The following is a 13,884-nucleotide window of genomic DNA, read 5'->3' as shown; positions in this document are numbered from 1 at the left end:
AGCAGGAAGAATTAAAAACAGATTTTGTAGTCAAAATTGTATTGCTAAATGGAAACCTGGTACCTCTCATAAAGGCTACAGGGCCCAGAGTTGGAATGTGTATTTCTTTGTTTCAAAACTTATAATGTAGCCTGTTTACATGACCTTGCCATTGTTTATACATGTCCCAGTGCACGTCTAACTCTAAATTTCCAGGTGCATAAAACTTCATCTTGTAGGGAACTAATAAGTTACTCTGTGATGCTGGGCCAGTTCTTCCAGCTCCCTAGACCTCACTTTATTCCTTGGTAAAATCACTTCTGTTTTACTTTCTCTAAAGTAATTACTGGAAACAGTAAATATGAAATATAACTTAGAATATTACAAACAGAAGATATAACCAGAGACTCAATGTTAATAATTTTTAATCACATAGTATAACAGAAATACTAGAAATGGGCAAGTGAAGTGAAACACAAGCTCATTAAAACTATCCCATGCCAAAGTCATCCCATTTTTATAGAGCTACCAGGCTACTGGAGATTAAATTATAGCTTTTTTTAATTTAAAAAAAGGTATTTGATGAAATTAGTTGGGCTATTCATATGAACAAGAAGAAATGTGGATTAGAATATACTGTAACAAATATTAGAATGAACACTATGAAAACTGATATTTGGCTGTTGTTGACCTACAAAAACAGAAATTTCATAGGTTCAAACTAATAAATTTTAATTGGTTGATGACATATATATGTATATACATGTATATATGTGTGTATATATACAAAATATATATATAACATATAAAAATATAAAACATATTTATGATATATACTTACATATGTTTACATATATAAAAATATATATAAAATACTAAGAAAAAAGTCAATGAGAAGGAGGTCTTGAGTAGAATATACAGAAGTGCCCTTAGTCCTTGGGGCAGATTGTATTTTCCAAAGATGGTCACCCTTATATATCTATTTATCCCATCCCACGTGCTCTTCTTACGATGTGACTGATATTCCATCCATAAAGAAGTGGGGTCTGTATTCTCCTCCTGTCCTCAGATCTGTGTGGCTGCTTATGTCTGCCTCAGCCAACAGAGTAAGCAATGTGACTTCCAAGGCTAGACCATTAATAGGATACAACTTCCGACTAGCTCTCTGTTCTCTTGGGTCATTTGCCCTGGAAACCCAGCCAGAAGTTGTAAGGAAGCCAAGACCACACGTGATGTTCTGGCCAACAGTCCCAGCAAAGCCCTCAGCCTACAGCCGGGGTTAATACCAGACATGTAAAGGAATGAGCCTTTACATGATTCCAGCCCCCAATCTGAATAGTCCAGCTGAGATCCCAGAAATCATGGAGCAAAGATGAACCAATCTGGCTGTGTCTATCTGTATTCCTGATCCACATAAACCATGAGAAATAATAATTACTGTTATTTTAAGCCATGGAGTTTTGGAGTAATTTGTGAGGAAGCAATAGATAATGTAATCCTGCTATTTTCAACACTACTTAACTCAGGGGAAAACAGAGATACAGTGAGACATAAACACTTAGCGAATTAGAAAAACAAGACTATGAAGGACTGCCAACACTTTGGATGATAATGTTAGGATTCAAAATTATGCTGAAAGATTAGACCAATAGGCTAAAACTAATATAACGTACTTTGCAAAAGAGGAAAATATCTCCTATTTAGGTTGGTAAGAAATAAATATAGGGTAAGGGAGAAATGGCTTAATTCATGTGAAAAAAAACCTAAGAATTTCCACTGCCCAGTAAATAGCCTGACATGAAACTATAGTGTATCTTAGCAAAAAAAGCAAGCAACCAAACAAACAAAACTATGTTGTTTTAATAAAAATGATGTTCGATCCAAGTAATAAAGTCACTGTATTCAGATCATGTCTAGCACTGTATTAGATTTATTTTTCTTAAGTGTATTTTTTTCAAATTAGTAATAAATATATAATTACTATCCTTTTTATAATGCTTATTATGAAGGCATTGCCCAAATGCCTTCTGTATATTAACTCATTCAATCCTCCCAATAACCCTAGGAGGTAGGGACCATTATTAACTCCATCTTACATACCAGGAAACTGATGCACAGATTAAGTGACTGGCCAAAGTCTTAAAGCTGATACGTGGGAGAGATAAATGTGATGGGCAACCAAGAGGAAAATCAGGAGGGTAATCAGCACACACAGTGTTGGAAGCCAACTGCTATACAGAATGATTGTAAGTTTAGTTTGGGGAAGAGAAGGCTTAGAGACACATGAAAGCACTCCTTCAATACTTGAAGAGTTGAACAGTGGAAAGGGAAAGTGGTTCAACTCTAGAACTTAGATTAATAGAAAAAAGTTACAAAGAGGAGAACTGGGGTTCAAGAATAAGGAAAGACTTTCTAAATAAGAAAGATTTTCAACATAAACTTTGTGTTGCTTGAGGTGTTCAAAAGGAAGCTGCATTCCTGGATTTGGAGAGCTGTTGATTCAGAGCAGTGCTTCTCAAACTACGTGTGAAGGACCCATATGGTTTCCCCCACCAATGTTTGACAGATTTATACTTTTGTTCTATACTAAGTTCCATGGACAAGTCCACTGATTACATTCTTGGATGTCACAGCTATGTGAAATTGTTATGAGTTTCTAAACATTTATTCTTAATTTCTGTACTTATCTCCTTGTGGACCACTGACAACCAGTTCTCAGACAGGCATCAGGCTGTGAAGCAGCTTGAGCAGTACTGTGGTAGGTTAGTGACCTCTTGATTCTGGTCACAATCAGACTGCGGCTCAGTGACACCTTTGGCCATTGAGGAGTGAAGTGCTAAAAGTTAACAGATTTCCTATTTCTTTATTTAAAAAAAAAGAAAAAAAACCACAAAAACCCCAACAGCATCTTCTTTTCCTTCTCCACCTTAAAGTTATTGTTAGTACTGCTAAACAACATTTAGGGTTACTGAGTGACTGTTTCAACTCAAATTACACAAATTCTAATTTATCACGAGTATTTTTACTTTTTAAAATCATAAGACAGTATTCTCTTAATAATGACCTTAGAAAGAATACGTAATTTTAATTACATAATTAATAAATCTAACTTGTGGGGTTGGAAGGTAGGGCATTTAATGAAGCTTACCTAAAGATTCAGTGCTGAGAAAAATAAACAAGGCTTGCACTGTCCAAGTTTGCAGTGTCAACATCTTGCATAGATACTTCTGTAAAAGACACACATAATATTTTTTCTCTTATTACACATAAATTAGGGCACAATTTCTAAAGCTCTTTTGTTCTCATTGTATAGCTGTTTTCTAAAAGTTGGTAAAATTCTTGTAAGAATGTAGAAAACAAATTCAAGTCTTCAGAACATTTTTCTTTATTCCCATTGGAGTTATGGCTACGTAAAATACTGCTGGAAAACAATTTATACTTTATGGCGAATTCAAAGAACAATCCTGCACTATTAGTAAATACTCTGAGATTGAGAACTTCAGAGAGACAAATTTCTGCATGGCAAAAACCACCATAAACAACCTCAAAAGTTACGTGACAAAATGGGAAAAAAAAAGTTTGTAACTCATGGCATGACCAAAAATAATACCCTGATATATGAAGAATGCCTACAAATCACTAAAAAATTCCAACACCTTGTTGAAAAACAGGCAAGATGAGTTGAATAGGCAATTTATAGAAAAGGAAATACAAGTAACTCAAACATATGAGATGATACTTTCAACCTCACTCATAATGAAAGATGAAAACTAAAACTACTCAGATAGGACAAAGAAGTGGAAAGACATTCCATGTTCATGGATTGGAAGAATCAACATAGTTAAAATGGCTGTATTACCCAAAGCAATATACAGATTTAATGCAATCCCCATCAAAATCCAATGGCATTTTTAAAAGAAACAGAACAAACAATCGTCAGATTTGTTTGGAACCACAAAAGACCCTGAATAGCCAAAGCAATCTTAACAAAAAAGAATACTGCTGGAGGTATCACACTCCCTGAAGTTAGCTTATATTACAGGGCAACAATAATCAAAACAGCATGGTACTGGCAGAAAAACAGACACAAAGACCAACAGAATAGAATTGAGAACCCAGACATAAACCCACATAAATATGGACAGATAATTTTTGACAAAGAAGCATAAAATATACAATGGAGAAAAGACAGCCTCTTCAATAAATGGTGCTGGGAGAATTGGAAAGCTACGTGCAAAAGAATAAAACTTTTCATGGGTTGCTGTCACCATGTACCAAAATTAATTCAAAATGGATCAAAGACCTAAGCATAAGACCTGAAACAATAAACTGCATAGAAGAAAACATAGGTACTAAACTTATAGACCTTGGGTTCAAAGAGCATTTTATGAATTTGACTCCAAAGACAAGGGAAGTAAAAGCTAAGATAAATGAATGGGACTATATCAAACTTAAAAGCTTCTGCACAGCAAAAGAAACCATCGACAAAATAAAGAGGCAACCAACTGAATGGGAGAAGATTTTTGCAAACAGCGCCTCTGATAAGGGGCTAACATCTAAAATATACAAGGAACTCATACAACTCAACAACAAAGAACAAACAACCCAATTGAAAAATGGGCAGAGGACCTGAAGAGACATTTCTCCAAAGAGGACATACAAATGGCAAATAGACATATTAAAAAATGCTCAACATCACTAATCATCAGAGAAATGCAAATAAAAACCACAATGAGATATCACCTCACCCCAGTCAGAATGGCTATCATCAACAAGACAAATAGTAACAAGTGTTGGAGAGGCTGTGGAGAAAAAGGAACCCTCATACACTGTTGGTGGGAATGCAGACTGGTGCAGCCGCTATGGAAGGCAGTGTGGAGGTTCCTCAAAAAATTACGAATAGAATTACCACATGACCCAGCAGTCCCTCTCCTGGGTATCTACCCAAAAAATCTGAAAACATTTATCCATAAAGTCACGTGTGTTCCAGTGTTCATTGCAGCTTTATTTACTGTGGCCAAGAAATGAAAACCAAAAAAAAAAAGGAATGAAAACCACCAAAATGTCCTTCGATAGATGAACGGATAAAGAAGTTGTGGTATATACACAATGGAGTAGTATTGGGAGGTACGAAAAGATGAAATAGGACCATTTGTGACAACATGAATGGATCTTAAGATTATAATGCTAAGCGAAATAAGAGAGAAAAAGTCAAGAACCATATGATTTCACTGATACGTGGTATATAAAACTGAAAACAGCAAAAGAACAAAACAAACAAATGAAGGAACAAAAACTCATAGACATAGACAATAGTTTAGGGGTTACCAGAGGGTAAGGGGGGAAGGTGTTATAGAAGAGGGTAAACGGGGTCTAATATATGGTGATGGAGAGAGAACTGACTCTGGGTGGTGAACACACAATGTGAGATAAAGATAATGTATTACAGAATTATACACCTGAAATCTATGTAACTTTACTAACAATTATCAACTCAATAAACATTAATTAAAAAAAAAAAACAAACGAAACTACTCAGATAGGAATGCAAGATGTTACCCACTCTGGAAAATAATTTGGCAATTCTTTACCAAGTTAAAAGCACATCATAAGACTTCGCATTTCCACTCCTACGAATGTACCCAAGAGAAGTAAAAATATACAACCACACAAAGACTTATACTCAAATGCTCACAGCAGGTTTATTCATAATAGTCCCAAACTGGAAAGAACCCAAAAGTCCATCAACTGGTGAATGGATAAACAACTACCCAAGCAAAAGAATACCACTCATCAATAAAAGGAAATGAACTAGTGATAGATGATACAATAGTATGAATGAATCTCAAAAACATTATGCTGAATGAAAGGAGCCAGATGCAAGAGGCTACATACTGTATAATTCTTTTTATAGGAAATTCAACAAATGGCAAAACTGGTGACAGAAAGCAGAACAGGGGTTGGCTGAGATGGGGAAACAGGATAAATGTAAAGGGGCACAAAGGAAGTTTTGGGGGAGATAGAAATGTTGTCTGACCTGATTGTGGTGTGACAAGTATCTACATTTGTCAAAATCCACTCAATTGTGTCAAGAATGGTGAAAGCTGCGATTTTACCCCACTTGCAGGCTAATGAGTTAGCCTGCGGGTGCCTTGGATACCAGCAGAAGACATGAGACTCTTGAGTCAGGGACAAAGGACTTATTACTCATACCAGGAGCAGTAGTCAGAGTAGTATCAGCATCTTCTTGTGCCGACTGCCTGAGCCCCAATTCCCACACAGTGTTGTGAAGGCAGGTAACACCTGTATGCACAGTGGGTTGCATTACAGGAATAGAAGACCAAGCTTAGGAAACATGATTCTTTTAAAATGGCAGGAAGTATGCCTACCCTTTCCTCGGGAGGGGGACATTATCTCTAATTCCCAAGGCTGTGAGCAAACCTGTCCCTTGCTCTATGAAGAGATACTACTTCTATCTTCCAACATCCTTGAAAAGATTGTCTAGAAAAAAGGCAATCAGGGCTGTGCTCGTAAGATCTGCAGAAATGCAGGAGACCCATGGGGAATTGTTTCCTAACAAACTCTATGCTAAAAACTGGTGAATTTTATTGTTTATAAATTAGACCTCAATTAAAAACAAACAACACGAACCCAAACAAGGGGTACAGCCAAAAGAAAGGAGTGCTTAATTTCCCCAAAGGATAGATAAAAGAGTGTTCACGAAAGTTTTATTCATAAAAGCTAAAAAGTAGAAGTAACCAAAAATCCACAAACAGTAGAACAGATAACTGAATCACAGAAATGAAAAAGAATTACAGGTACTCACAACTCACAACAACATGACTGAATTTCACATATAACACAGAAGAAAGAAACCAGACACAACAAAATACGCACTATATGATTCCCTTTACATGAAGTTCAAAATCAGGGCAAACACTCAGCGGAGATAGAGATCAAAAAAGTGGTTATCTTTTGGGAGTGCGTGGGGAGAAGAGGGCAGATGGGATGCTGCAGATGTTCTGTATCTTGACCTGGATGGTGGTTAAGAATCCATCGAACTGTACACTTAGGATTTGTGGACTTGTATGTAAGCTGTACTTAGTAAAAATAGTAAACAAACAAACAAAAACTATCTTGATATCATTCTCACCTCCACTATTGGAAAAAACATAAAAACGAACGTTATCAACGCAGTGCTGGGAGACTATGACTTAAAGGGATTCTCACACACTGCAGGTTCAAGTGTAAACTAGCATAACCTTCCAAACAAGTTGTACAACTAAAACTGTGAATTTTATGGTTTGTGAATTAGGCCTCAATTAAAAACAAATAAAACGTATCCAGACAAGTTGTATGGCCAGGTTAGCACTATTGACCAAAAATGAAATACAAATACGTTTAAATCTAATGATTCTACTTCTAGTATTTTATCCTACAGATGTAAGCAAAACAACACACGTACAAGGTTACTCACTACAGCAGTTTTAACTTGTAAAAACTAAATGTTCATGAATAGGGGACTAAATTATGGCCTATCCAAACATACATGTAACCATAAAAATAAGAAAGCTCTGTATGTACAGATATGTAATATCTAAATTGTAAGGTACAGAACAGTATATTTATGGGCAAAACCAACAAGATAAAACACATTAATTTACTTACATATGCATAAAATACCTCTAGAAGAATAAAAATTCCAATACTGGATCCCACTGGGTGTTTGAGACACCAGGGTAGAAGGAAGATACTCTGCTGCATACGCTTTGCACCTTTCCAATGCTGTACCATGTGACTTTAGTACTTAGTCAAAAAATAAATTTAAATTAAAAAATACTTGTGTAAACTTTCTCTCCCAAATAAAACTATTAACTTCGTGATGAGGGCTTTATAGTACTATATTTGGAAAACAGTGTTCTTTTATCAAATCTAAATACTAACTTGACTTTTTGTACTCTCTATCCATGTAACGGTCTCTCTATCCATGTAACGGTCACTCTGTACCAAAATTATTTGATAATGAACTGTTAAACTATCTCAGGTAAAGGTATAAAAGAACTAAGTTGCAGAAACCATTTTCTTCCACTTTGTTTCATTCCTTACTTCCCAACTTTAAATAGTCCCATATTAGAAAACTCCACCACATCACATAACTACATAACTGTTCATGAAAACAACAAACAAAACAAAAATGTCTGAGCACGTTGGTAGAGGAGCATGTGGTCATGCCATCCTGACGATCCAGCCTATTAAATACCTTGCTCACACTGTAGAGAGGTTTTTCTATAGCTCCTAAAAACTGGCAATCTTTCTATTGATGTACTATATTCTTATAACAAAACTCTGAAACAAGAGGTCCCACAAAGGTACTTATGATCACATCAAAGCAATCAGATTTATCTGAGCAGTGCCATGAAACACGACTAAAAGGGAAACAGGCAAGGGTACGTTTCACATTTTAACAGCTAGAAAGTAATGTTTCCTAATTCTTAAAGGATTATCATTGAGATGTGACAAAGGAACATCTATTAACAAACTTGATTTCACATTTCAAACCTAAGAGTTGGAGATACAATTAGCACCTTCTAAAATATTATATTATATACAGTATAGTCAACTTCATTTGGGGGCTCATCTTGTTTCAAAATTGACAGTATTCTGCTTATTTTCCCCCTCCTATCATTCTGTTGACAGCAAATATTCAATTTAAAAGTCTATTATTAGCACTATTCTCTCCTCATCTTTTGCAGAATTTTCTGTGTATACATTACAACCCCATATTGCATATACTGATTTTCCTTGAAATCTGCATGTTATCTTGGAAGCTTCTATGAAGCCAAAACATGGCTACTAACTATAGATACAGGAAAGGTTTATTCCAATAACTGAATGGTTCTTCTACAGCAACAATTCTTCAATTATGATAGTTCAACACAATGTGTTGAAACGAGCTATAAGATGCACTGTAAGTAATTCACTACCATTAATGTTAAAAGTAACAAAGTTTATGAATGCTTTACTTAAAAAATTAGAACAAATTCAAGATTATACCTATAGTTGTTCATCCTCATTCACTTTCATGCCCATGGATTTTTCTCACATGGGAGAAAAAGTAGTGGAGCTATAATTGATAAATAATTTAACAGTATTGCCCGTTAAAAGTTATTTTTATTACCTACGGATTGTGAATTTTGAGTTTCATTTTTCTTTTTAATTTGCTCCAAGGACAAATAATACACTCAGATTTACACTGCATGTGAGGAAGAATGTCAGTATAAACTATACTGTAGTAACATTACTACTATAATTGTAAAATAGTACATAATAAATGAACTACAATTATAAAATAGAAGGCAAAGTAATGTTTACTGAATGAATAAGCTGAGCAGGGATCAGGATGGGAAAAATTTCAATACAGTATCTTTTATATCACGTCATACACAGTACAGTGTTACTTTGAATAAATTTGCAAAAAAATGGTTGTGCCTACTATTACATTGTTTAAAAAAGTATGCAACTCTGCTTTATTCCACTAGTGTTAATTATGAATTAATAATATCTAACAAGCACTTGCGTATACTATTTTAGATTAGTATATTAGAAGTGCTTTCATTTAAATTATTTCACTTGATTCTCCTAAAATCCTAGGGAAGCATGTGGATAGGGCAGGGATTAAGACTTTGTTTTAGAGCAATTTTAGGTTTACAACAAAACTGAGAGGAAAGTACAGAGATTTCCCACATACTCTCTGACCCCACGAACGCATAGTCTGCCCCATTATCAACATCAAACACCAGAGTGGCACATTTTACCAATGAACCTACACTGGCATAATATAATCACCCCAAATCTGTAGTTCACCTTAGGGTTCACTCTTGATATTGTACATTCTATGAGATTGAAATGGCAGGGATTAATTATTGGAACTTTACAAAAGAAAACAAAAATTCAGATACGATAAGTTACTTACCCAAATCATAAAATTAGTAAGTGAAGAAGCAGGGGTTTGAAACCAAGCTTTTCGCCTCCAAATGTCATGCTCTTTTCATTGGGTCTCACTGTAAAGAGAAGAGAGCCTTTTTCAGAAAACCGGGTTTGATAATATTTATTATATGTGTACTTCTTAAATTCCTGTCTGCTATTAGGTTTTCAGGTCTTCAGAACATATCCTATTTTAGATACCTTCTGAGCTTCAGCAGAAAGCAACCCCATAAACACTTGTATGAGTATTCAAACATCCTATTGTTGTTTGGATACATACTTGGAAACATTATCGGCTCCCCCATGCCTAATCCCAACTTCCTTGATGTCTGTATAATGTCAGAGATGTGAAAGGGACATTTTGCTGAATTTAACAAAACCAGTTAAAGCAAATCTTTAACAGGATCATACCTTTTATCTTCCACTAGCAAAAGATAAGGCTACTGACTCTTCAACTATCAAGTTTATGCACACAGATGTAAAAATTAATTTTAAGATTTGCTCAGTATCAGTTAAATTCTAGCATTAAGTAGTGGTGGATCCTCTTTGAAATGTAACAAGGTAACTTAAACTTAGGCAAAAAATTGAATTCTTTATTACTGTGTCACACATTAAGCCTTTGATATAACATACAAGAAATTAAATTTAAAACACTGATATTTTAAAATGCAAATAATTACTTGTAAATTTTCAAATGAAAATTGAAAATATGTCATGTGCTAGTCCTCTATAATCTCACCGATAACAAATGAACAATTATTTTTCCTTTTTTTGGTTTTGTTTTAGTTCAGAATGGCTGTCATTATTTGAATCTCAAAAAACAACACAACTTTTTAAAAATTGCATCTCCCTACCCTCTCTTCTTTGGCAACCATCAGCTTTATCTCTACCTCTGTGTGTCTGTCTGTTTATTTATTTTATATTCCACACAGTATTCGTGAGATCATATTGTATTTCTCTTTCTCTGATTTATTTCACTTAGCATAATGCACTCAAGGTTCATCCATGTTGTAACAAATGGCAAGATTTCATTCTTTTTTATTGCTGAATATTCACCCTTTTCATCCAGCCCTCCAACCGCCCTCCCATTGTTTATACACACGTCTTCTTTATCCATCCACTTGTTGATGGACATTTAACTTGCTTCCATATCTTAGCTATCACTAGTAATGCTGCAGTGAGCACAGGGATGCATACATGTTGCACAATTTTCTATGTGTGTATTAACTATATTGTACCAATATATACTTTCTTATTTTATAAAAATGTGATCACAATAATGTTCTGTAACTTGCTTTTTCCACTTAACACTATACATTGGGCATCTTTCTAAGTCAGTATGTAAAGATTAATTCCTTGCAGCCTTGCTCAAATTCTCCTTCTCACAAAGGTCTTCCCTGACCACCCTGAATTGCTTATCCTCTTTCCTATTTTTCCCTCAATAGCACTTAGCACCTTCTAAAATAGGTTGGCAAACACTTCTCGTAAAGAGCCAGATAATAAATATTAGGTGAGTACAAAAGTAACTGTGGTTTAAAAGGTTAAAAATAATTGCAAAAACCGCAATTACTTTTGCACTCACCTAATAATTTAGGCTTTGTGGGCCTTAAGGTCTCTTGCAACTAGTCAACTGTTATTGGAGTGCTAAAGCAGCCAAAGACAGTATGTAAATTAATGGGCATGGCTGAGTTCCAATAAAACTTTATTTACAAAAATTAATTTGAAATAGTTCACAGACCCAAATGTAAAACCTAAAACTTGTAACTAGAAAACATAGGAGAAAATCTGAGAATTTGGATTAGGCAAAGCCTTCTTAGATACAACACTGATTGGTAGACTTCATTAAAATGAACGTTTCTGCTCTGTAAAAACCACTGGTAAGAGAATAAAAAGACAAGCCAGACTGAGAGACAATACTTACAAATCAATTTTCTAATAAAGATCTTATATCCAAATTATACTTTAAAAATTTTCAAAACATAATGAGAAAACAAACCCAATTAAAAAGTGAGCAAAATACCTGAATAGACACATCACCAAAGAAGACTATGGCTAAACATACAACTACCATATACTTAGCTATTCCACCCCAATTTTCCCAAGAGGAATGAAAGCTTATGTGCATGTAAAAAGTTGGGACTGGTTAAATTACAGTGTATTTATATACTACTATACACCTGCCCCATTACAAGGAAGTCAACTCATTTATCCAAGAAATATATTAAGTGCTTTCCATGCTGGGTATGTTTCTAGATGCTAGGAACACAGGAGGGAACAAAAGAAACATCTTAACTAATTACATCCCAACAGCCCTATTTCTAAACAGGGTCACCTTTAGAGGTACTGGAGGCTTAGGACTTCAACATTTCAACTCATAACAGACAATAAGCAACATAAGCAAATTAAATAGTGTTTTAGAACAGAAGTTGGCAAACTATGGTCCACAGACTAAATCCAGCATGCATCCTAATTTTGTGATTCACGTCGGTTTAGTTTTCATCATAGATCTTGGGCTTAAGAGTTTGTTGAGCTTCCTGAGTCTATTGGTTTATAGCGTTTATCAAATCTGGAATATTTTCTGGCCATTATTTCTTTAAATATATTTCTGTCTCTGCCCCTCCTTGAGAACTCTAGTAACAAGTATATCAGGATGCTTGAAGTAGTCCCACTGGTCACTAATGCTGTTCATTTTTTTCTTTTTTTTTTCTGTTTTATTTATAATTTCTACCGTTGTGGCTTTAAGTTTACTAATCTTTTCTTCTGCAATGTCTAAATTATCATTAATCCTATCTAGTGCATTTTTCATCTCACACATTGCATTTCTCATCTCTAGATGTTCATTTTGGGTCTGTTTCATATTTTCTGTACCTCTGTTTAACTTCCTGAACATACAGAACACAGATATAACACTTGTTTTAATGTCTTTGTCTGGCAATCCTAACATCTGTGTCAGCTCTGGGTTAATTCTGATTGTTCTCATAATACACTGTATCTTCATACTTCTTTACATGCCTGATAATTTTTTTTAAAAGATTTTATTGGGGAAGGGAAACAGGACTTTCTTGGGGAACGGTGTCCACTTCCAGGACTTTTTTTTCCAAGTCAAGTTGTTGTCCTTTCAATCTTAGTTGTGGAGGGTGCCATTCAGCTTCAAGTTGTTGTCCTTTCAGTCTTAGTTGTGGAGGGCGCAGCTCAGCCCCAGGTCCAGTTGCCATTTCTAGTTGCAGGGGGCGCAGCCCACCATCCCTTGTGGGAGTCGAACTGGCAACCTTGTGGTTGAGAGGACGCGCTCCAACAAACTGAGCCATCTGGGAGGCAGCTCAGCTCAAGGTGCCATGTTCAATCTTAGTTGCACGGGGCGATGCCCATCCCTAGCGGGACTCTAGGACTTGAACTGGCAACCTTGTGGTCGAGAGCCCACTGGCCCATGTGGGAATTGAACCGGCAGCCTTTGGAGTTAGGAGCATGGAGCTCCAACCACCTGAGCCACAGGGCAGGCCCCATGCCTGATAATTTTGACTGGATATCAAATATTTTGAATTTTATCTTGTTGGGTGTCAGATATTTTTTTATATTCCCATTAATATTCTTAAACTTTGTTCCAAGACACCATTAAAGTTACGTGGAAACAGTTTGACCCTTTCAGATCTTGCTTTTAAGATACATTGGGTGGGACGTTGAGCAGTGCCTATTTAAGGCTAATCATTCCCTACACTGAGGCAACACACTTGTGTACTCTATACAATGTCTCATGAATCAAGATGTTCTCCAATGTGGCTGGTGAGGACAGGTTCCATTCCTGACCCTGAGGGAGCACCAAGCACTGCTACCTCTAATTCCTTCACGGGGTTCTTTCCCAGGCCTTCAGTAGTTCCTTCACATGCAGGCACTGGTCAGTACTCAGATGCGAGTTAAAGGGGA

The 13,884-nt window shown here is 35.7% G+C and overlaps 1 protein-coding gene across 3 annotated transcripts in view; it reads right to left on the bottom strand.

Moving 5' to 3' along the window:
- IL6ST (interleukin 6 cytokine family signal transducer) overlaps positions 1 to 13,884 on the bottom strand; it is a 51,328-nt gene that overhangs the window by 29,104 nt on the left and 8,340 nt on the right. The window contains exons 2-3 of one of the 3 annotated variants that reach the window (XM_081054521.1): positions 9,953 to 10,040; positions 3,128 to 3,206 (exon numbers count right to left, since the gene is read on the bottom strand). In XM_081054521.1, coding sequence (XP_080910647.1) covers positions 3,128 to 3,206; positions 9,953 to 9,961 — 88 coding nt within the window. In that variant the 5' untranslated portion in view covers positions 9,962 to 10,040. Of the gene's footprint in view, positions 1 to 3,127; positions 3,207 to 9,952; positions 10,041 to 13,884 lie in introns of those variants that run through there. The other 2 variants (XM_081054522.1, XM_081054523.1) reach the window with 2 other exon arrangements.

Source organism: Rhinolophus hipposideros, assembly GCF_964194185.1.
Source record: "Rhinolophus hipposideros genome assembly, chromosome: 7".
In the NCBI taxonomy this organism is placed as follows: domain Eukaryota; kingdom Metazoa; phylum Chordata; class Mammalia; order Chiroptera; family Rhinolophidae; genus Rhinolophus; species Rhinolophus hipposideros.
This window is presented reverse-complemented; position numbering and strand designations above follow the sequence as displayed.